This window comes from Lissotriton helveticus, chromosome 4_1 (genome assembly GCF_964261635.1).
Source record: "Lissotriton helveticus chromosome 4_1, aLisHel1.1, whole genome shotgun sequence".
Taxonomy (NCBI): Eukaryota; Metazoa; Chordata; class Amphibia; order Caudata; family Salamandridae; genus Lissotriton; species Lissotriton helveticus.
The window spans coordinates 763614110-763638133 of NC_136063.1; the positions used below are offsets into that span (position 1 = coordinate 763614110).

Consider the following 24024-nt stretch of genomic DNA (forward strand, 5'->3'; position numbering starts at 1 on the left):
TCCGTTTGGGGAGAACATGCATACAATCCCACATGTGAGATTACAAAAGAAGTGTGGCGCGGAGGTAAACTAAGACCTCTATTAACAAAATCACACTCAGTAGAAACTAATTCAGAACTACAAACTGAAATAATAGCTTTGAAAATGGCGCTAGATAATGCGGATCGCGAATTCCCGACACTTATAGTGTCAGATTCATATTACTGCGTCAAAGCATATAACAAGGATTTGCAGACATGGATTCAGAACGGTTACAAAGATGACACAGATGCACCAATAAAGCAGAGACTGCTCTGGGAACAAGTAGCTCTTTTGAAAAAAGAACTACCAAAGACTCACGTGACTCACTCACTGAGTCATCAACGTGATGGCGTTCACGTTGTAGGGAATTCATTGGCTGAAACAGCCGCAGCGGCAGCCACTAAATCGGCTCCCGTAGATCGAAAAAAGCGTACATTAAAATACATTGACGGTGAAACAATGCTGGCGGTGAAAACGTCATCAAAAGGCGACTGCTCAGCGTTACCGATCAACTATCCACTCAATTATACATACATAATCGATGCAAACTCCGTCCCTTTTGCTCGAATCCCTGGAGTGGGGGATAGAGTGATTCCAAACATGGACAGGAGAAACTTGTTAATCGCAGACGCACACATGGGCGAGGGTCTCAGACACCTTATATTAAAAGATTCTCTGGAAGAATTACAATCACGGTACTGGTGGCCAGGCATGAGCCTGCACTACACCATGTTTGTAAAAAACTGCCCAAACTGCAACAGAGATCGCAGTGGGGAGAGAAGCAGTTTAATACCTCGTCGTATCAAGGCAGATAATATTACCAGCAAAAAGAATGGCTTGCGATTAACATATACAGGCTAGTTTCCACTTATAATGTAGATCACCAGCACTCGGCTGACGTCCGGACTATTATACAAGATTTGCGAGTCTAAATGGCATATACGCTAAGAGCATGCTACGTTCGACCATTGTTTTCACTCAGGCAATCCAGCCTGGGGGGGAAACATGGCCAAATGAGCACAGCCCAGCGGGAATCTTCTCACTTCCTTCCTGAGGGTACGGGATGGTGTAAAGAAAAAACCAAGGCAGAAAGCAATCTATAATAGAAAGGATATTAGGTTCGGGAGCTGGGTGGGTCAAACATCTAATAAGTGTCCAACGTAGTCTAAATAACTTGCCAAGAAATTCTCTGAAGGGATTCAGTCCGTACGAATTATTATTCGGAACTAGGATGTTGATCTCTGACCTTGATAGTCAGACTTCAGTGGTAATAGAAAAAACCTTTGATGTCAAAGACCGTTTGGCTATTTTGCAGGACTTAAACAAAACAAGAAAAGACCTGAGCAACATACAGTTGAAACAGCCAACAACCACTGAAGAATCACCACCTGTCCCAGCAAGACCTGTCTGGATTCCAAAAGTCGGGGATCTAGTCAGGGAAAAGATCGCGGTAAAGAAGGAATTTGGGCCTTCTTACAGAAAAGCAGTTCCTGTCTTGTCTGTCAACGGGACAAGATCAGTTGTACTACCGCCACTTGCTGGTAAAAAGGAGAACCGAGTTGTATCCATCGACCTGGTAAAACCACAACATGTGGCCAATAACAAACAGTAGGCCAAGTGGACTCCCAATAAGTAGCAGAACACCAAGGTTTGCTACCAGCACAGAGGTCCTAACAAAAAGGCTCATCACATTCGGAACGCCTAAAGAAGAACAAGAAGGACTATGCAACAATGCAATAGAACTCAGACCTCTGAAAACCCAAATAAAGACATTTAGCAGAGACACACCAATTTATACTGAAGTACCAAGTGAAAATGCAAAAAACAGAAATCCTGAACCAATTGGAACAATTGACAGAACTGCATCCGGTTACTTCATCAACTTCGATGATTCCTCTGAAAGCTTCAGTGAATCAAAGACACAGCCATCATCAAAATCCTTTAAAGACAAAGCGAAGGAACTTTTGAAACAACTGAAAGAAACATATCTGGTTTCTCCATGGATTGAATTTCGGGTGGGTTTTGGTGCATTTATCCTCATACTTTGGCTCATCATGGTATTTACTTTGGGACGCTTCATTGAGGGAAAATATGCTAAAATGGACACAGCAAGTCAGAACATCAACTTGATCCTCAAACCACACACATCTTCACACGTCGAGAAAAGAGAACTTTCTCCAGAACTTTCTTCAGCCAACTTCACAGCCAATCCGATACCTGGTGGGGTAGCCTGGGACAACACTGACTATGAAATTTATGGTCCGGTCGAGATCCTGAAATATCCACACCAAATCAAGATCTCTTTGAGTGACTTTGCAAAACCAAACTCATTTGCTGATGATTGGGACTTCGAGAGTATTAACAACATGATGTCTGACTTAGTAATGTCTGCTAAATTTACAAAACATGATTATTTGCAAGGTTCTACAAATTATGATAGTATGTATTGCTATAACCATTATGGTAACCATTTTTTGCATAAATCTGCACAACCTAGAAATGTTTTAAATTATAATCAATGGGAACATTGTGCTACGCCTCCAAAAGGAAGCTCTAGAACCGTTTACGACAAATATTCATATTTTTCAGGTTTTTACACAAGTAATGCTGAAACATTTTATTTTAAATTGTCAAACAAGACAGGGATGAAAACCATGATAACCAACACAAAATTGATATATTCAGATTCATTCTTTGAAAAAATGAATACTTTTGGATTTGATTATTGGGACAAAAATGTTGATTTGAAAAGTGTTTGGGGTACAAAAGAATGGCAAGTACAGGGTTTAGAAGCTTTGTTTAGAGCCTGCATGATCCCAGAACAAATGATATTTTTAAATGACACTGTTCAACAAACCACCTGTCTTGGCTTAGCCAAAATCAAAGATTTAAATAACCCGTCTATTCCAAAGCCAACAATGTTTAGCAATAGCTCTGATACAGATGAAGAGATAGACGTAAACCATATACTTAACCAAAACAGAACACATCCTGATTGGAAACAATGGTTGATCTGGCCCACAGATACAAATAACTGTCAAGATAGCATACAATGAGGCCTGGAAGGTTACTCAAATTGAGACAGCAGAAAGAATACGGGAAATTGACCGTATCAATTTGGAAAAATCACTTTCTGTAGTGGACAATGGGTTAATGACTCTGTCCTCCAGAATTTTTTCATTGGACAGCATTGTGTCTTCAGCAATCGATATATTATCGCAAGACTTACTGTTATTACAACATGGACAGTCACAATTGCGTTCCATTGTACAGCTTGGCTGGACTTTACAAAATCTGCGTTCAGGCTATGTGCCTTGGCGTTTAATCAACACAACGTCACTATTCCAAATCTTTAACCTTACTGATAGACAAATCGGTATGGCGCAAAAGGGTGCTGATTATACAATCTTGAGCATTGAAAAACTAGAAAGATTACCAATGACAATGTCAGAACGACCTGTCAGTGAATGGATAATCCACGGAATCATAAATATTCCAATCTCAACCTTCAGGTTTCAATACTGCCAAAAATATATACAGGCTGGCATGTACGAGAAATTGGGAAAGGGGTACCTTAAAACAACTTGGAACCTGCCCTATTCACATGCATGTGTCAGTAATAAAGGACAGAAAGTGTTTCTTAGTGGCAACAATTGTGATATGTCACTAAGCGGCACGCTTCTGTGTAACGGAATTAGTTTGCATGGAGCCTGTGAAGGGAATTCATACAACCTTTCATGTCACCAGCAAGGCGCACCTGCAACTGAAATAGAACCATTCTTTCAAAGACTCTATAATGGGAGTTACATTCTTATTGTAGACCGCAGATGTTGCAGTCTTATGCCCGGGACTCCTTATCTAGTAACTACAACAGCGAAGGTCAAGTGCTGTGGACGTTCTTTGTTCCCCAGCTCCTTTCCAGACAGGGAGGCAAGGGCATGGCCCAGTTTGAAAATTACTTCTATTCGAATAGACACTTTAAGCAGAATGAAAACAGTGCTTCTTCAGACGCCTACAAGGCTCACGTCATCAAAAGAAACGTATGATCTACAAGTCGCAAGGACGACTGCAGAGATACATACATTATTATCAACTAATTCCCCCGTACATTTCGCGGAAATCCTGAGCGAAATCTTAAATATTTCTGATACCACTGGGGTCTGAAAGGTATTTAAGACAGTATTTTCGATGGCATTAACACCATTCAAAGCCATACTGGGTATTTTTCCAGAATTTCGTCCATTCGATTTTTGGCGGACTTCCCCTGATCCTGGGACTAATTGCAGGAATCCTATTCCTAGTCCTTATTTTTCGTTATGGCAACCCATGTCACAGATCAAACTCTCGCGACAATGGAAGATACGATCCTAGCCATTGGATACCGGGACCGGATATCAAAAATCCTGGGACTCTCCCGGCTTAGAGACCTGAACATGACTTGGTTTCTATCATTTCGACCAATGTGGCAAAGGTGTGTTTTACCTGTACTAAGGTGTCTGCTATGCGGAGAAGAATGCGTGTTAGACACCTGTCTGACGCTACAATTGGATGCGCCAGTGGATGCAGATACACTGTTGGTTCCTACCAAGGTTCACGCTTTGTGCTGCCCTCAAAGGCTGCCAATCCTGATGACGGCATTCCTGGAATCTTCACCACTGCGATTGAAGAGTAGTGAAGTTCAAGATGAAAGCAACATCGAACAGGTACGACCTTCTGTCAGCAATGCAAATCAGAATGTCAATGGAGACAATCATGCGCACGAATGCATGGTTACCCCTATTTCCGACTTAGTGGAACTTTCCCATGAAGCTGTTGACAGTTTTTTCGAAAGCCTGAATGATATGATGTTCTCTCCAGAACAGAAATAGAGACTTTTGAGTAAACTCGCACACGGCGTTCCCTGAATTCGGCCTTCAACTTTAAAAATAAAGTCACATGAACAATTACAATCCAGTTCACGGACAGCGATTTTTTCAGCAAGCCCCTAAAATATTTTTCTTCCTATATTTTTTCCGGGACACTGATCTTCTGCTTAAAGTAAGAAACTATTCCTAGAGAACTAAGATTTCTATTTTTAGATACTTTATATAGACTTTAGCTGCCCGCAGGGATGTTCACAAATATTTTATTATGTGATGAAATGGTCTCGAACTTCCTTTCTGTATAGCCATATTAAGAGCCATTTCATGTGTATTTCTCATATACCAAAAAGCAATAATGCATAACAATGCGTGTTTACTTTTGCATTTAATTCATAGCTTAAGTGCATACAATATATATGACTGCAATTTTTCAGTATATTTGAAAATTTCGAAATGCATTTATGTATTTTGGGGTGGTAAGGTATACACTATACTCTATAGTATGTTGTACTATGTTATACTATGCATAGATTAGTAGATATGACCATAGTTAGCGTGGAGTGGGTGTCGTGTATTTCTATAGGTTCTGAATCGATCCCCCTATTCCTGACCCTATTCTGGTTAAACTAACTATCAAGTTAACTAACAGTCAGCCCATGAGGCAAGAAATCCCCCATGATGCAGATACCGTTATCTGACGCAGTCACACTACGGCACAGGAACGTGTTATCTGATTAGGTCATAACGCTTGAGATCTAATTAGACAAGCGACATTCCTCCAGCCCCTGATAAGGCATACGACGTTCTCATAACAAATCAAACCTATGACAACCTGGAAAATCCGTGCGGCCATTGTTTTGATTTCACAGAGAACTTTAGTAAAGAATGTGCTAACGAGCAAGTCGTATGACATCTTTATTGACGTACCTATGTCCATCCTTACGTCAATCTCGGCACCTTTAAGGTATAAATATTGCCGACCTTGCCCTATGCAAACACACGCGTGGTGACAAGACGGAGCAGCCACACTTGCCGAAGCCGAGAGCAGAAGCAGACCCCGCTGGCAGCAGCCCCGCCTTCCTGACGCGCTGAGAGACGCGCTGCTATCTCAAGCCGAGAGACCCAGCACCGGCGCTTTCGGGCAGCCCTCGCAGGCAGCCTGGAATATCGAGAGCAGAGAAAGAGATACCATTCCTCATTCATCCTAAATTCCAGGTACAGAACTGAATAACCCCTCACAGAGAATTCTTTAGTTATTCACTTGGCAAAAACAAACTTAACTTAAACTGTAACTTTCTATTCCCGCCCACGCATTAGACTTAGGTCAGGTACACGGGGTAGGCGTATTTAGAAACACCAGTTGAGTACGTTTAGTCAAATGTATATGTGTATGTAAATATATTTTAATCATTTTAAACATCATATGGCTCAGAAACCATATCAATGTTTTTACAGTATTATTTTATACTATTGCTTTTAATGTATGCACTTTACTTAACTATAAGTATTGCAATAATATCGATCCATTTCTCATGTATGAGAAAAGAGACTGATCAATAAATAACACCTTTTTATTGAACACGCCCGTCTCTTCCTTTTCTCTACAAATCTGATGAGACTAAGAATGCACGTACTGACTGAGTAAAATAATTGCCTTGTGCTCACACGACTCTTGAGATTGACTCTTGATTAGGGGATAGCAAAGTTGTCATGTTCTATGGTTGTCAGAAACTAAATCCCTTCTTGTCTAATCAGGGGAGTTAATTCCTTCCTTGAACATTCGAGAAAGTTTCTAGCGAACTCTGAGCTTAGCTGGCAAACCCAAAAATTAAGTCTAGCATCGACAGTAGTAGACCTAGTTAACGTCTGGCCTAGGCCTTTACTGCTGTAGGTACTATTCCAATGCGCAGAGCCTATTGGGAAAATAGGAGCTACACTACAACCTCTGCATTAAGGTATACCTTGCTGCCATTACGGCATATAGGTGCTCCCCTTCTCAGTCTTCCTTTTTTCAACTACAGGTAGTAAAGGTCTTCTTACAAGGTCTAAAGAAGGTCTACCCTCCTGTTCGGCCTCCTTCACTCCCTTGGGAGCTGAATTTGGTTCTTTCTAAACTGATGGGTCCGCCATTTGAGCCTATCCACAAAACAACCCTACAACACTTTACGTGGAAGGTAGCTTTGTTAGTGGTGATTACCCCAGCTCGCAGGTTGAGCGAGATTCGGGCTCTCTGCTCAAAAGAGCCGTATACAGTGCTTCATCTTAACAGAGTTGTATTAAGAGCACATCCCGCCTTCCTTCCAAAGGTGGTATCAGATTTCCATGTCAACCAAACTTTTTCTCTATCGACCTTCTTTCCCAATCCCTCTACTCCACCTGAGAGGTCTGCACTCATTAGACCTTAAAAAGGTTTTGAAATTTTACCTGGACAGGTCTAACTCAATTAGAAAATCTGATCAGCTATTCATTAATTATGGCTCAATCGGAACAGGTTATCCAGCCTCTAAGCGGTCCATCTCAAGGTGTATAGTTTCATGTATTTTCATGTATGAAATTGGGTTATCAGTTAGCACAAAAGCCACTCTGGTCTACACCCAAGGCTCATTCAACGAGAGGAAAAGCGTCTATGACTGCTTTCCTTCATAATGTACCAATTTCCGAGATCTGTAAAGCAGCTACTTGGAGATCTATACATACATTTACAAGGCAGTATTGTCTTGATTCAGATACCAAAGAAGACACCCAAGTAGGCCAGGCTCCCTTGAGGAATTTGTTTCAACACTGTTAACTAAAGGTGTTTTTGTTGGGTCATTCCTTCTCATTTGCCCGCAGGCCGGAGGGTGGGCTCGTTGGTCTATTCAGTGCTTATGACTATTGATGAGGATCCCCTGGAAGAGAAGGATAAGTTACGTACCTGCAATCCTAGTTCTCTTCCAGGGGTATCCTCATGAGACTGTTAAATGTTGAGCTGTATCTTTGTGCTCTGCAAAAACAACTGACCTAACGGTCACCCCTAAGATATGATGGGAAGCTAGGGGTCTGACTGCCCTAAAGGCACGGTGCCAGTGTTTTTTGCAATTGCTTTCATTTTCTCTGTTATTGCTTTACAATGCAGCTTGTAGGCTAACAATGCCGGCTCTTTCGCAATTTCATGAGTTTTACTCGTTAAAAAAAGTTCAAGTGCTAATTGCCCTCCTGTGGTCTATACATTCATTGTGTGTTTACCAAAGCAGTTCTTTATTATTACATTGTTTTTTAGGTCTCGGCTAAGCGCGCGGAAGCGCGTTCTCGCTGAGAACCTATTGTTGCTGTGTCTGCTTCCCAGGAGACAATCCTGGCCACGCGCATCGCTTTGGAGGCGATTTGAAACTGCCACGTGCACGCGAAAGCGCGCTGTGGCCAGGCGCTGTCTCCTGGGAAGCTCAAAACACCATACACGCATGCGCATACACACAGACACACACACAAGCGCCCATGCACGCACGCACATACATACAGAGACACCCCCCCTCACATATACACACACACACACACACAAGTGCACCGAGGCCCCCCCTCCCCCGCCGCCGCCGTCACCACCGTCGCACACATACATACACACACGAGCATACACACACACGAGTGCACCAAGCCCCCCCAGCCCTTTTGAACTTACCTGGCCAATCTCGGGGGACTCTGCTCTCAGCACGCGCCGCGCAACCTCCTGCTGGCGCGGCCCCGAGGCTCTCCACTGCTCAGAGGAGCCCCGGGGCGCGAGACGCATTGACTCCGCCTGCCTCCTCTTCCGGTCCGGACGCGGCCCCGCCCCGTCACAGGCGACCTTGCCTGACTTCCGGTGCGGCCGCGGCGGCATTCCGGGTGCATACTCTGTTCTTTCAGCTCCTTACAAAACTACAAGGCCCTTTGCCCTTTTTTTTTTTATTTTTTTTTTAACAAAAACCTTTATTACATCTCCAAGTTACACAGCGAAATGCCTACATCCCAGTGGGCTTGCCGCTATAACAGTTTGTAGGACATATGAAAACCGTGCACAATTAACGTAACATCCTTGAATATGCATTCATTATGTCCGTTGTTAATAGAAAAGGGTGCATCACAAGCGAGATTGTCTCAGTGAGTATTGGTTTTTGGTTTTACATGTCTTTTCTCCCCCCCCCCCCCGTAAACAACAAAAAACTTAAAAGAACAGTCAGGAATAATAATGTGGCCATGAAAATGTTAATACTGATTCTTCGTGGCCCCCGCTCCTAAGTGTCTCCATCTGACTCCCCTCTCTTGCCCGCCCACCGCCCCCGACTGCGATGCTTGTGTTCGAGTGTACAGCCTTTCTAAGTAATGATCCATTGGTTCCCCATGCCAACCCCCTGCGTGTTAATGTGGCGATGAACCCTTGCCTCCATTCTCCCCTTCCTCTCAAGGCACCCAGGAGTCTAATTCTCCTCATCTTCTTCATCTGACTCTGCTAGGTCATCCTCAGGCAAGGGGTCACAAATCTCCCCTCTGTAAACATTCCATTTAGTCCAAATTTTATTCCATTTCCCCGGGCAGGCTCGGTTGGAGTACACCGCCCTTTCGGTTATCATCACTTTATCCATGTTTAGACACCATGACGACTTGGTTGGTATTTCTGCCACTCCCCATCTTTGTGCAATATCACGTTTCGCTATACTCATCCCCACTGTGGCCCAAAGTTGCCCCTGCCTAGTAATATCTGTAGGTGCCCATACGTTTAGTAGGCATCTCTTCGGTTCTGGTACTAGGGATAGTTCTAGTGTTTGCGAGATAGTTCTCATTATTTGCCTCCAATATTCCTGGATCCGGGGGCAGTCCCATATGGTGTGGAAGAACGTTCCCTCCTCCCCACATCCCCGAAGGCAATAGGGGTGCTGTGCCCGGGAGATACGGTGTAGCATTGTCCTCGTATAGTATACCCTGTGCAGTATTTTTAATTGTACTAATCTCAGCCGCGCCGAGATGCCCACTTCTTTAGGTGAAGCTAATGCTTCATTCCACTCATGTTCATCCATCTCCTCTGTGTCTCCCTCCCACTTCTCCTTCAGGGAAAGCATTGGGTCTGGCAGATTGTTAAGCAATTTGCGATATGTGAAAGATGTTGCTCGTTCCACCATAAAGTCGGTAAGGAGGCGGTCTTCCAGCGGGGCAGACTCTGGCAGGTCTGTGTCCATGGGTAGGGCCGTTCGCAGTGCGTGTTGGATCTGGATGTATCTGTAGAGTTCCCTGCCACTGAGTTCGTACATTTCTTGCAGTCTATCGAAGGGTATCACTCCTCCCCTTTCCCAAAGATCTCCCACGGTGGAAATTCCTATTGTGTCCCAGTGCGAGAAGCCCTTGCTATTTCTCATGTTACCAAGAACTCGAGAGTCCCACAACGGGGTTAACTTGGTGATCTTCCCCTTCCAGCCCAGGGCCGCCGTCGCTGTATGCCATATTGCTACTGTCAGTCTAGTGGGGCCCACTAATGTGCGGGTTTTACGCTGGTCGTATAGCGGGGCCAGTAGGGTGTCAGTGCCCAGTTGCGTCCTGTCTGCTTGGAAAGCAGGCTCAGTCTGTGGAGCGTGGATCCATTGGTTAATGGGCTTAAGGTGCGCCGCCCAGTAGTACAATTTTAGATTGGGTAGGGCAATACCGCCGTCAAACCACCCTCTATGCAATTTGGATTGGGCAATGCGCGCTGGGAGGTTCCCCCATAGAAGGGTAGATATCAACGCTGCAACCTTTTGGAAGAACCTTGGGGCTACCGGAAAGGGTGTGTTTTCAAGAACATATAAGAATCTTGGCAGGGCCATCATTTTATAAAGCGCGGCCCTCCCCAAGAGCGTCAACGGGAGTCCCGACCAGAACTGAACGTCACGTTTGAGCCTGTCTAAGTGGGGCCTCAGATTTTTGTCCATAAACTCTACTGGGTCAGTGGTGACCTGAATGCCCAGGTATTTAAACGAGGTACTCGCTATCCGTAAAGGACAGTCTGCTTCAAGGACCGGGGCCTGCCCCTTCAGGACGTACAATTCTGATTTGCCCCAATTCAGCGTGTATCCGGATATCCTTCCATAGTCATCGCAGAGGTGTAAGAGTGCAGGGATTCCGCTGTCAGGGTTGGTTAAGTATATCAGCATGTCGTCTGCATATAGAGACAGCCGGTCTTCCCACCCCTCTTTCCAGCATATACCCCGGAGTTGGGGCGATGTTCTAATTAAAGTGGCAAGGGGTTCCAATGAGATTGCGAACAGCAATGGCGACAGGGGGCAGCCCTGTCGTGTGCCCCTGCCCAGAGGGAATTCTCGTGATATATGCCCATTCGCCACCACCCGAGCAACCGGGTCAGTATATAGCAATCGCACCCACGCAATAAAGCGGGGGCCGAATCCCAGGCGCGACAGTGTCTCAAACAGGTAGGCCCACTCCACAAGATCAAAGGCCATCTTAGCATCAAGTGCCAAGATGACTGCCCGAGTAGTGACCGATTCTGCCCGAGCCAGCACCCCGTGCAATCTGCGTAGGTTTAGGGCAGTGTTGCGATGAGGCATGAATCCGGACTGATCCGGGTGTATAAGAGACGGTAAGTGGGGCAGCAGTCTCGTCGCCAGGAGTTTGGCAAGGACTTTGGCTTCTGCGTTAAGCAGTGATATGGGACGGTAGGAGGAGCATTCTTCAGGTGGTTTGCCCGGCTTGGAGATGGCCACTATTGTTGCCGTCCTTTGATCCGGTGGAAGTGTACCCTTCCCCAGGCATTCCTTATACATTCCCAGTAGATGTGTACTGAGGGTCTCAGGCATCGCCTGGTACCATTCCACCGGTATTCCATTGGGTCCCGTCGCCTTACCCGGATTTAAGGCGCTGATCGCCTGTTGTATTTCCTCAGCGGTGATGTCCGCTTCCAATTCTGTTGACATTTCCGGGGTTAGCGTTGTAACCTCGATTGGGGCTAGCACCTCTCTGGCCATCTCAGGCGTCACTGTACGCTCAGGGGTGTATACCCGTTCGAAGTGGTCTGCGAGCAGTTCCACGATGTGCCCTGGGTTGGTGTGTACCTCTCCCAAGTCATCCTTCAGTCTTTGGATTCCCCTTGAATTCCCTTCTCGTTTGTCGAGCCATGCCAACATTCTCCCCGCCTTGTCACCCACCTCATATATCCTGTTCTGAGTATCAGTGATGCTGTTCTTGACATGTACGCGTAGGTGGTCAGTATACAACTGTTGTTGTAAGGTAAGTGCGTGTAGTGTGGATGGAGTTGGAAGCTGTTCATGGGTTTTAGTCAAGTCCTGCAATGTGAGCTCCAGGTCAGCCAGTTCCCGGGAACGTTCTTTCTTATACCCCGTGATGGCGTTTATGGCTTGCCCCCGTAGAACTGTTTTATATGCCTCCCAAAGGACCTCTGCGGAGCTCACCGAGTGGACATTCTCAGTGTAGTATTGTGTCGTCGTCTTTTTAAGAGCTTTGCGAATCTGGGGCAGTTTGAGGTAGGCAGCTCGTATGGGGTATATGCGCCTACGTGTCGGTGTCTGGGAGGAAAGTGTGAGAGTCAGCGGGGAGTGTTCTGATATCCCCCGGGGGTGAATCGCCACCGCATCTATATAATGGAGTCCCTCCCCTAGGGTTAGGAAGTGATCGATTCTAGACAGACTTCCATGCACTGCTGAGTGGAAAGTGTATTTCCGTTCCGTGGGGTGGAGGTGTCTCCAAATATCTACCAGACCCATGGCTGTCAGGAATTGTTGGAGACGGGGGATACCTTCCCTGGAAACCGGTGTCGGAAACCTGTCGAGTTGTGTATCAAGGATTGCATTAAAATCCCCCCCGAGGATGACCTCCCCTTCTGGGAGAGATAGGATAAAATCCCCCAGTTTAGGGAGTTGTACCGAGTGGAGTGCCGGTGGGATGTATACCGAAACCAGACTAATGGATCTTCCCTCCCACTGCCCCTGCAATGCTGCGAAGCAGCCTTGATCATCAGTTTTGGTTTGTAGGGGGATAAACCGAGTATTTGTTTGCACCAGGATTCCGGTCCCCCTGGAACCGGATGTGAATGCAGAGTGGACCACCATTTTGTACCCTCTCCTATCCATGGCCTTGATAGCCCCCCCTGTTAAGTGAGTTTCTTGCAAGAGTATTATGGTGGGTTTTTGTCTCTTAATCGCGGTTAGGACTAGTCCCCGTTTCACCTTGTCTCCCAGCCCTCTCACGTTCCACGTCATCAGATTCAGGGAGGGACTTTGTCTCTCGGTGTCCGCCGTCCTTCCTCCATGCCTTGGAAAGTCAGCCATTCGGGACTATGGGTACTATGGGGTGATGGCGGGTATAAGTAGCATTGGCAAAGAGTGTGAAGCCATGTAGGGGGGCGGTGCACTTCCCCATGGAGGCTGTTTCCCCCTTTACTCTTTTCCCCTTCGGGGTCAACTCAGATAGGAGCCTGACATTCTTCCGTGACCTAGCATTCAAATTCCTAACTAAACAGAAACAACAACCCTTCTCCCTTCCCCCCCTCCCTGCATCCCTGCCTAACGGACTTGCAACTGCCCGCCCCCCCAACTGAGCAGAGTGCTTTTCCCTTCCCACAAACAGAGTACTTGCGTGTAAGGGGGAGAGTGTCTTCCCGAGCAGGCGGCAACCCTGCGAGCTTTCGGTACAACCACGCCAGAGTCCATGTACAGCGTTTGAACTAGGAAGTCAATGATCGGCGACAGTCATTAGTTCAGATCCCGGGGTAGGAGTCACCCCTCTCCACCTGCATCGGCGAGGCCGCGGGACGGAGAGCGCTCCGCTCCCTCCATTCGGCCGGACGTTTGTGAGCCATTCCTACTGCCTCCATTACGATCATGATCCGGTCCATGAGTTCTGCGCTGCCGGCCAACAGTGTGCCATCCCTCCAGCCAGTAGCGGGCCGCCTCTGGGGAGTCAAAGAACCACACCTTTCTGTCCGCTACTACTCTCAGCCTAGCCGGGAAAATCATCGAGTATGGCAGTTCCTTCTCCCTCAATGTTTTTTTCACTTCCAGGAACGTCCTCCTTTTCCTGGATACCTCGGCCGTGTAGTCTGGGAAGAACGCAATCCTCGAATTCTGAATTTGAATGGCCGGTGCCACTCTCGCAGCCTGCAGTATGGCATCACGGTCTCGAAAGTTGAACAGTCTAGCCAGTATCGGTCGAGGCGGGCCTCCCGTCTTAGGTTTTCCTCCCGGGATTCGGTGCGCCCTTTCAACTGAGAAGAAATTCGAGAGGCCCCTTGGGCTGGAGTCGGTTTTTGATCATGTCCTCCACATAGAGGTCCATAGCCCCCGTGTCTTCCGATTCCGGCACACCCAAAATGCGGACATTGTTGCGCCTGGAGCGGCCTTCCTGGTCATCCAGCTTGTCTTTGAGCAGTTTGTTATCTGCTTGTAGTCGCTCCATTGTCGTTTGTAATTCGGACACATCCTCGACCAGAGATTTAGTAACAACTTCGACCTGTTTGACCCTCTCGTTTATTTTCTGGAGGTCCGCCCGTATTAATGTGACTTCAGTGGCCGTCGCACCCACCGTCGCTTGTACCTGTGCCAGTGCCGCCAGGACGTCCTCAAGTGTGGCCTTTTTGGTCCCCTCGCCATTTTCCCGGCGTTTTTGCGTTGTTCCTGGGGCGGCGTCTGTTTTTCATACGCAAATTTGTCCAACCTGACCTGGGTAGAGCTGTTCCTGGGGCCCCTGTGTGTCATGACGTGCTTTTTACCAGTTCTGCCAGATGTCACAGTGGGCCAGCGGCCGGGTCTTCCGTGCGCAGTCCGGCCGTCTGTATCGTTAAGGCATGTGGGTAGGTGCACAGTGATAGAGAATGTCTTCCGTAGGTTGCCGGTGGCTGAGTGTTCCCTTAGCGCCCCACTGGTAGGATGGTTCCAGTGTCGAAAGTAGGGTCTGTGACCCCCCTTTCAGTAGCGCCGCAGAATTGGGTCTCCTGCCGCGTCCACACCCCTATATTGGGCCAGTGAAGGTATCAGTGGTGCTTTGCGTGACGGTCCCTGCGTTGAGGCAAGCGCCCCCCCCGGTATACAGATCACCGGGACCTCCCCTGCTTCAAGCAGCGCTTCCCCGGCGGATGGCCTTACTTGTGCTTGTTGTTGGTGGTGCCGAGTTCTATTCCCTGCGAACGGCCACCACTGGGAGTCTGGATGCTTCACTCGCGCCGCGGGTAAAAATGGCGGCTCCGCTTCTGCAGTCCGCTGCTCTTCATACGCCCCTGGCCGGAGCTTGCGGTTCTGTAGGACGCTGAGGGGTGTCGCGGGACTGTTTTCGTGTGTTTGGGACTCGGAGGTGAGTTCCGCTAATTGTGCAGGCACCACTTCCGACGGGCCGGTACTTCCTGCCATTCGCCTCCGCCACTAGGACACTTCCGGCCGGCTATCGCAGTGCCACAGCTCCGCTGCTTTCAACCTGGTGGTAGGCCTGACTCCCCACCGGCTTCCGTCCGGTGTTACGATGTTTGTTTGGGCCGTCGCCGACCCCAAAATTTCTGTGCTGGCTGCCGTATGGACTCCAGGTCTGGTCCGCCCCGCAAAGCTGGCAAATTCAAGGATGTTTAGTGCGGATCGTCGCGGGAAGCCGCCGTGCTTCGGGAGCCTCTCTAGGTTGCGGCCGCCATCGTAGGCTGCTAGCCACGCACCCCCCTTTGCCCTTTTAAAGCTGAACGCAGACCAGTGATGGGTTTCTCAGTCTCATTTCTGTTTCTGCAAAGTGACTTGAGGTGAGTGATTTGGTGCTCCATACTGTGGACGTTTCAGGAAAGTACTGCGTTTGGCCCTGTTGGTTTGGGATCCTCCACCGCGCTCATTTTGAAAGGCTGCGCCAAAACATTCTGCTTTATTATTGGTGACTGCTTGGCATTACTAGAGGCGGTTATGTCCTACTTGTAATAGTTACAGCACAAAAATAGGAGTTAAATTTGCTAATTCTGCGGGACAGCATTACTGCTCCTTTGGTGACCCCTTTTCTGCATAGCTCACTCTCTTTAATTTCAAACTTCTACACAGCCTTTTGGAGCAGTTTGTCTAGCCTGAACAGTGCCTAGTGGAGTCATAGGAATCGCAAACACTACCGCGTCTTGGATTGTGGATTTGGAATATTGACCGTCCTTGTGTTCGTTGGATGTTGCTGATGTGTTGTTAGCTTGATATGTGCAGCTGTTGCCCAAACTTCCTCAAGCTTTACTCATCATCCACCAAATAGTATTTCTTGGACACATTGTGCATGAAAGCTATTAGTAATGGCACCTAATTGCCTTGAATAGATTTCCTACTGAATCAGAACCAAAGGTTTATATGTGTAACTCGAGCCACGTTTGCTGAGTACCAGAAGTATCCCTTGCTCTGTCAATTCTCGTAAGCCATTCCTAAGGGTTGTCTGCACGTTCAGTCTTGTATCCCTGTCCTTTGCTGTCCTACCACTATTAAACTAGTTACATTGGCAGACAGTGCAGAGTAAAGTGTTAAAGCCCAAAGCAGCTTGGGCACAGTGGCATATCTCAGCTCAAGCCTGTGTCTTAGGATGGGATTGCCAGAGAAGGAAATGTCCTCTGTCAGAGGGCTGCAGCAGTTGGGGCCAAGGAGCAGTCTCCCTGCAAAAAAAGGAGAGGCACCTTCACAGCAGTAATCATGCATGGGAACAGTACACGCTCCCTGGCATCTTCCATGTGCTGGTTTGTGAAGGCTGTGGCACTACAGCAATTCCCTGAGCATCCCATCTCTTCTGGATTGCAGAGCTCGACTTCGGATTACACGAGGCCGCAGTGCATGCATGATGTGACTTCAGCAGGCCTGCTTCTGTGTCTTGTCTGCTTTAATGTGGCAGTTGTTACACCAATCCGCATGTCCTTTCACTTTGTGTTTCTCCCTCCTTGGCTCCTAAGGGATATTTAGCTATTTTGCCTTGCTTCGTCTTAAATGGTTTTTGGGAGTTCTTCGTGCACCCTTCCTACCCGAACATTTTACACTGGCTCTGCTGAAGGTACTAGGTGTCTAGCTGACCAAGAAGCTGTGCCCAGACCTAGCAGGTCCATTTCACCAAGACTAAGGCCACACATAGGTTTAGTGTATTCTCTCTCTCCACCCCCCCTTCCACCCACTCCCCTGCCCACCTGTTCTGTATTAAATTACACCTAAGGGAGGTGTGCGGATTAGTGGTGAGGATTGCTCCCTTTCCAGTATCCTACAGGCTATGTCAATGTGCCATTTCTAAAAAAAAAAAAAAGGGTAGGTGAAATGTTATTGTATTGATACATGGGTTTCTTTATGTTTTTGCGTTGTGTGCACTGTGCTTTGAAACTTGCAAGGTTGTGTTACACATTTTATAAAAATATAGGCGATAGAACAAGAGCAAATGAAATCTCAAAAAACACCTTTCCTTGCGATAGGTTGAATTTTGAAAATGTTTACAGCTAAAAGTTATGGAAACTAGTTTTAAGAGTCCACTGCAACACGCCTGTAATCCCCCTTTCTGCTTTATAGGCCTGGCCCGTCAAGGTTGCTTTCTTCTCATAGATTCTGAGGTGGTCAGCATATGATTCTCAGAGAGAGCTATAGAACTCAAAGGCTTTTCAACTAGTTGAGAAAATAATACAATAATCACGTCCGAAAAATCATATCATTTTACTAATGCAAAGATATGATTTTATCACAAATTTAGTGGGCCTAAATAACAGTCTGCACATGTTTGTGTCTGCTTTCACTGTCCTCTGCCAGCTCCTCGGCGCTCTGCTGTCGCCGTCACTGCTTTCACTGTCCTCTGCCAGCTCCTCGGCGCTCTGCTGTCGCCGTCACTGCTTTCACTGTCCTCTGGCAGCCCGTCAGCGCTCTGCTGTCGCTCGTCACTGCTTTCACTGTCCTCTGCCAGCTCCTCGGCGCTCTGCTGTCGCTCGTCACTGCTTTCACTGTCCTCTGCCAGCTCCTCGGCGAACTGCTGTCGCCGTCACTGCTTTCACTGTCCCGTGCCAGCCCCTGGGTGCACTGCTGTCGCCGTCACTGCTTTCACTGTCCTCTGCCAGCTCCTCAGCGCTCTGCTGTCGCCGTCACTGCTTTCATTGTCCTCGGTCAGCCTCTCGGCGCCCTGCTGTCGCCGTCACTGCTTTCACTGTCCTCTGCCAGCCCGTCAGTGCTCTGCTGTCGCTCGTCACTGCTTTCACTGTCCTCTGCCAGCTCCTCGGCGAACTGCTGTCGCCGTCACTGCTTTCACTGTCCCGTGCCAGCCCCTGGGCGCACTGCTGTCGCCGTCACTGCTTTCACTGTCCTCTGCCAGCTCCTCAGCGCTCTGCTGTCGCCGTCACTGCTTTCATTGTCCTCTGTCAGCCTCTCGGCGCCCTGCTGTCGCCGTCACTGCTTTCACTGTCCTCTGCCAGCTCCTCGGCGCTCTGCTATCGCGTGTGTGTGTGTTCATGTATGTGTGGCTCTGTGTGGGTGCAAATGCAATAGGTCTCGCATTTGCGAGATATTAAGCTATTGGCATTGTAAATGACAATGCCTTTTATTTATGTTTTAAAAACAAAAACATAAATAAAAATAATGTCATGAGCAATGGCAATAGCTCTAACTTTAACAATGCCGAGACCATTGCATTGTAAATGCTTGTCATATATATTTTTTATTATTCCTGGGCTCCCTGCACATGGGGGAAATATGCAATGCTTATGACTTGAGGATACAAGTGGATGAAAACTAGGATTGCAGGTAAGTCATTTATCCTTTCAGACTCTGTAGGCAGTTATATGCATTACAAACAAGCTGAATTATTGTTTTAAAGAGGCTTGCTCCATAAAAATTATTTTGCATTAAAAACATGTTCGATCTGCTTCTTTACAATAATTTTAAATGTGAGGGCCGAAAGCACTAGTGGCATAAAAGGATTAGATTTAAGGGACAATAAGATCTGGTTACCAGACTGGTAGAGATGTTCCAACTCAGGCTGAGTAGGACTCTTCTAGTCCTGTTAAAACCTGATCAATCACTCTGTTTTTTTCTGAAGTGAGGTTAATGCACTATTCCTATTCCCAATTTGTTTATTCTGAATACTGCATGGAAAGAAACCATCTGTGGGTGCTCATACTTTAACTGAACAGCTCTAGTTCTGTAGCCACCTGGCGTCTTTAAGACACACACAGCAAAAAAAGCAACGCAGATCCTCTGATGCAAGTTCTTTCTCACTGTCCATATGCATGTGGATGAGAATGTAAACTTTTCCTTGGCCTTGGTTGAATTTTCATCAGCACAACTGCCTCGTCTTTTGTGATTTGAGAAGGCTGGTAAACTTATTTTTACCTCCGGGAGTTTCTGGCTGTAGGATTGAATCTGCTTCATGTGCAAAGATAGCCCCACGGCTCAAACAGTGAAAGGTGGAATAAGTTTGTTGCCGTCCTGTAAGAATTATTGCATTTTAGGTTTGCATTGCGGAGCTGACGAAATGTAAGGACAGGCTTGTCTTCCTTTTTTAATGTTTTTTTTATTTCTTTACCAGGTATCAACAGATGTTGCACACTAATCTGGTTTATCTAGCCACGATAGCAGATTCCAATCAAAATTTTTGTTTGCAATTCACATGGTCTGAGTTTGTCTGGAGCTGCTTTAAAAATAGTTTTAAATGTATATCGTGCAGTAAAGAGCAGCACCCCGGAGGCAGTGCATAACTTTTCTTTCTTCCATAGGGAGAAGAAGGGAACGTACAGACTAGATAAGCCTTTGCTTAGCTCTTCCTTGGAAAATAAAGAGTTGCTTGTCTTCTGTGCCTGTGAAGGGGAAAATAACATGTCCTGGTTTTTTCACCTCATAGGAGCAATAGAGTGACAATTATGGCTATATGTGAGAAGGGGCTGACCTCATTACGTATAGCCACAAGAGTGAAGGCTTTAGGGCACCTGTGAGGGACATGCATATTTGTGAATGCCCAGATGTTTGTGATAAATCTCACAAATAAACTGCCCCATGATTGTAGGTTATTGTTCTTGGTGCAAATTCCAGTGATGGTACCATGGGACGGTGAAAGACTGGAATCTCAATGGGGCCCAAGAAGTTTTAGAATGGCGAGTACATTTTGGTTGGTGGAGCAGTAGATTCTAGAAGGGGATTAGCATGAGAGCGTTTCATTGAGATACTATGGGAAGGTTTGCAGATTGCTCAGTTTTTAGCTCATAGCCTACTTGCCAGGTTGCGCAAAGGGCTGGTGTTAAGGTTGAAGATGTGCTAAATGGGTCCTAGAAAGAATAGTCTAATTTTCTCATGACTAGAGCATTGATATTAAGCCTTGGTCTGTGGCGTGTGGTGTGTGAATGCATAGACGTCCTAGATTACAGCTGGGGCTCAGTGACTAATTATGAGTTTTTCCAGCAAAATTGAGGACTGGCCCCAGCAAGCAATGGGTGCTATCATCCACGAAACTAGACTACCTTTCTGACTTTACCTATTTGTGCTCTAAGCAGTTTCACAGCTCCTAACCATCTTTACTACATGCAACTGTTTACCTGTTCCAAAGAGGTTGGAAAGTTAATGAGCATGTCCCTGGAAGTATTCCTGTTTAGACAAAACTTTGTTCCACTTCGAAGAGTCGAGAATATACAGAGAAGCTGCATTGCATTTATTTTTTGCCTCAGGCTATATCTGTTCCCACTAACATTTTATTCACTATATAATTTCTTTACTGAGAGCATCATGAGGCAAACAGTTCTTTTTCACTTAACTATGGGCTAGAATGAGGACAAAGTGCAAAAGTAACTTTTGTACTCCAAAATAAAAAATGTTGGACACTTCTTTGCTGTGATTTTTAAGTATGACCTGTAAGTAGCCTGCCTTTTTGTGTTCAGATTAATTTTCCGTAATCAAACACCTTTGAAATGCACGGTTGTGAATCAAAAATGAGCAACTCTTGTTTAAAAAAAAACTCACACACACAAAAAACAAAGCACCCTTGGAGTTTCTGGCTGTAGGATTGAATCTGCTTGATGTGCAAAGATAGCCCCACGGCTCAAACAGTGAAAGGTGGAATAAGTTTGTTGCCGTCCTGTAAGAATTATTGCATTTTAGGTTAGCATTGTGGAGCTGACGAAATGTAAGGACAGGCTTGTCTTCCTTTTTTAATGTTTTTTTATTTCTTTGCCAGGTATCAACAGATGTTGCACACTAATCTGGTTTATCTAGCCACGATAGCAGACTCCAATCAAAATATGCAGCCTCTGTTGCCTGCAGTAAGTATATTTAAATCTAATCTTAAAGCAAAGGGGAATAGTTGTGAATATAGAACCAGGATAAAGCTTTTGTGGTTGCTCTATTTAAGTAATCTCTTCACCTCCTTAGCCATAAGACAATTGTTCTACCACTAAATAGGCATGCCTTCCCAAGCATGTTCGAAAGGACGTAGCTTTAACATGGTAGACCCTGCCCAAGTTAAGCACACTTATTTCCTGATTTGTGTACCAATATTACTCAGTTGTTTTTTCCAGTTACCAGACTTGGGAGTCTGCCGCTGAAAATTGGTTTTGTGAACCGTTTCTATTGAGCAAATGGTTAGGAAGAGCACAATGTTTTTCTGAATTCAATTGACTCACTTTAGTTATTGTGATCTCGGGATTAAGAATGGCCAACCTTCTTATAATAATAATGAGCTTTTATTTCATGCTACCTTTTTTTAGATAAAAAAATAAATAAATTCTAGAATGATTCTTGCCTGTGACGTTTGGCTTTGACTTGACTCTACAGCTTTGGGAGACCTTTTTTGCCAGGGAAACATTTAGAGGATGCGTCACTGTTTTGGTGTCGTTATTTCCAACTCTGAGGGAACTCCATAGACCGTGATTCTTGGAATTCGTTTTGGCCATGTTGATAAAAGTTCACAGTCCATGCCAACAAGGGAAAATACATTTTATTCGTTTTTGCATATAGATTGCCATTTAAAATTCAGTTTATTTGTTACATTTGCAAGCAATTAAGGTGAAGCGACTTCATTTTTTCTTACAAAAGCACTCCTATTTATAATAACTAACTCCTATGTTCATGCCTCTGTGCACTGCCTCAATGCCATTGTGTAGAAAACACTGTCTACAACTTGGACTGCAAGAGGTGTGTCCCTCTTTTCAGGAAGCAAAACCAAAGGGGATGACGGACGGAGTGTTGAACATAGCAAGCACTCACCCCAGTCAAATGATCTGGGTTTTAATCCATTATCATTCTTTAGCTCACTCCACCACCCCAGTTCAGACATGACCATATGCAAATCAGTCTGACCCTGTGCCTCATGGGAACAGTCCAGTGGCAGTCCCCGAGCTTACATGTTGGCATATCTTGTTTACGGTAGCAATTTCTGAAAAGTAGCCGTTGTTCGATTTGATCTTGGATATGTTTTGACTGTAACTACTGTTGTGGAGAGCCAAATGTAAAGTCTAAAACAATCTTTCAAATTTGATGTCATGCATGTTATGGTAAAACTTTATGGACTGCAACTTTACTTTTGATTCTCAAATGTACTTGAGAAGATAATTGGGTACAAAAACTCTTCGAGGTCAATCTCTTTTACTGTGCTCCAATTTCATGGCCACCTTTTTTGCAGAATAATGCGTGATAATCTTTTTCCCACCACAAAAGTATATTAGAAGTCTGGTGCACACCACCACCTTGATAAATGGATGATTGGCAATAATTAAATTTTCTTATTGGTTGGGGTTTCTTCCTTTCATTCCTACACTGATGCAAAGGTTAGAGTTTCTGCATACTCCTTTATAAAGAGGTGTGATTAAATAACCCCCACCATTCTCTCTGCTGCATAATCCTCAAGTGCTTGAAATGTCTTGCCAAGGCGGTTGACGTATAAAAATAAATGTGAAGACCTCTTTTCTAAGGTGCTGACTCGGCCTAACCTGGAGGACCTCTTAATTCAGACACTTTAAGAGCCTTGTGTCATGAATTCATCTTTCTGTTCTGTGATTTTCTTGGAAACCAGAGTAGTCTTGGGCGCATCAATTTGATAATGAAGTTTCAGTAGCATAAGGCCGCACAAGTGCTCATTGGTTTCATTGCAAGGGGTTGCAGCTCTAACTCTGTCATGAATCGAAAGCCACAAATAGGAAAGGCATAGCTATTACTAGATTTGTGTTAGAATGCATCTTGGAGTCCCACTGTAAACGGGCTGTAAGGAGACCTTTTGGGGTTCTTTTAGACATCTGGACACTGTCTAAAACAGACCAACCTATTCTGTATGTCTGGCCTAGGTCTCCTCTGTTGAGAATCAGACATGTGAATACTTTGGGACACTCCGTTATTACAGAATGATAACCACTGAAACTCACTTCACCTCATAGTGTGAATTTCATCAACCATTCTTCTCATTATACAGGCTAGTATTTCTTGGTAGAAATATCAATTAATAAAATCACTGTGTATCCCTTTCTTTTTTCCTGAAGGAGCTTGTTCCCTGCACCTGCGATTCAGTTTTTGCTCCCTGGACCAGCTTATTTGGAAAAGGCCAGCACTGAAGGCTCCGAGCTCTCGTCAGCTAAGCCTTTGTCCCACTATCAAACAGAGGATTTCCTCACATAAAATGGCATTTACTTTCATCAGCAAAGAGTTTATTCCAAAAGTAGGTTATCTTGATGCAGGGCAATCCTTTCATTTTTTCTAATGGAAGTCTGCAAACAGGGAAGAGGATATCAAATTGTAATTATTTCTTACTTGCAGAGGCAACACATATAGGACTCTTTGGCAGTTTATCGGAGTGCTTTGTACATTATCAACTCGGTGTTTGAGTGTGAAGCCCATAACCAGCTCAATTAACCTGGGAATGATGTTGTGCCCGCAACCAAGAGCCTTGTTTCACTAGTGCTGTTTTTCATCATCAGTTCAGGGGAAGGTTGTACATCTCTTAGGTGTTCGTACAAAACTTTTCTTGTTTCTTTGGGTTAAATATGAGTGCAAAACTTCAGTGGTAACTTCAAATTGTGCAGGATATGATTGCAGGTGGTATCAGGATACATGCTCATCTTTTTTTTTTTTTTTGTCTGTTCTTCCCTACGCTTTCCCTTCCTTCCACCTAAATTCCTACAAGTGTTTGGAACTGCTGAGCATAGAGCTACTTGTGCAGTTTGCAGGCAAAAATAAAACCCGGAGTTCTTATGTGATTGGGTGTCCTT

General features: G+C 45.7%; 1 protein-coding gene across 6 annotated transcripts in view; it reads left to right on the forward strand.

Annotated features, from left to right (window-relative positions):
• Positions 1–24024, forward strand: part of SS18 (SS18 subunit of BAF chromatin remodeling complex) — a 390130-nt gene that overhangs the window by 34279 nt on the left and 331827 nt on the right. For all 6 annotated transcript variants that reach the window (XM_078687399.1, XM_078687401.1, XM_078687400.1 and 3 more), the window contains one exon: positions 21006–21090. In XM_078687399.1, the coding sequence (XP_078543525.1) occupies positions 21006–21090 (85 nt within the window). The remainder of the gene's footprint in view (positions 1–21005; positions 21091–24024) is intronic.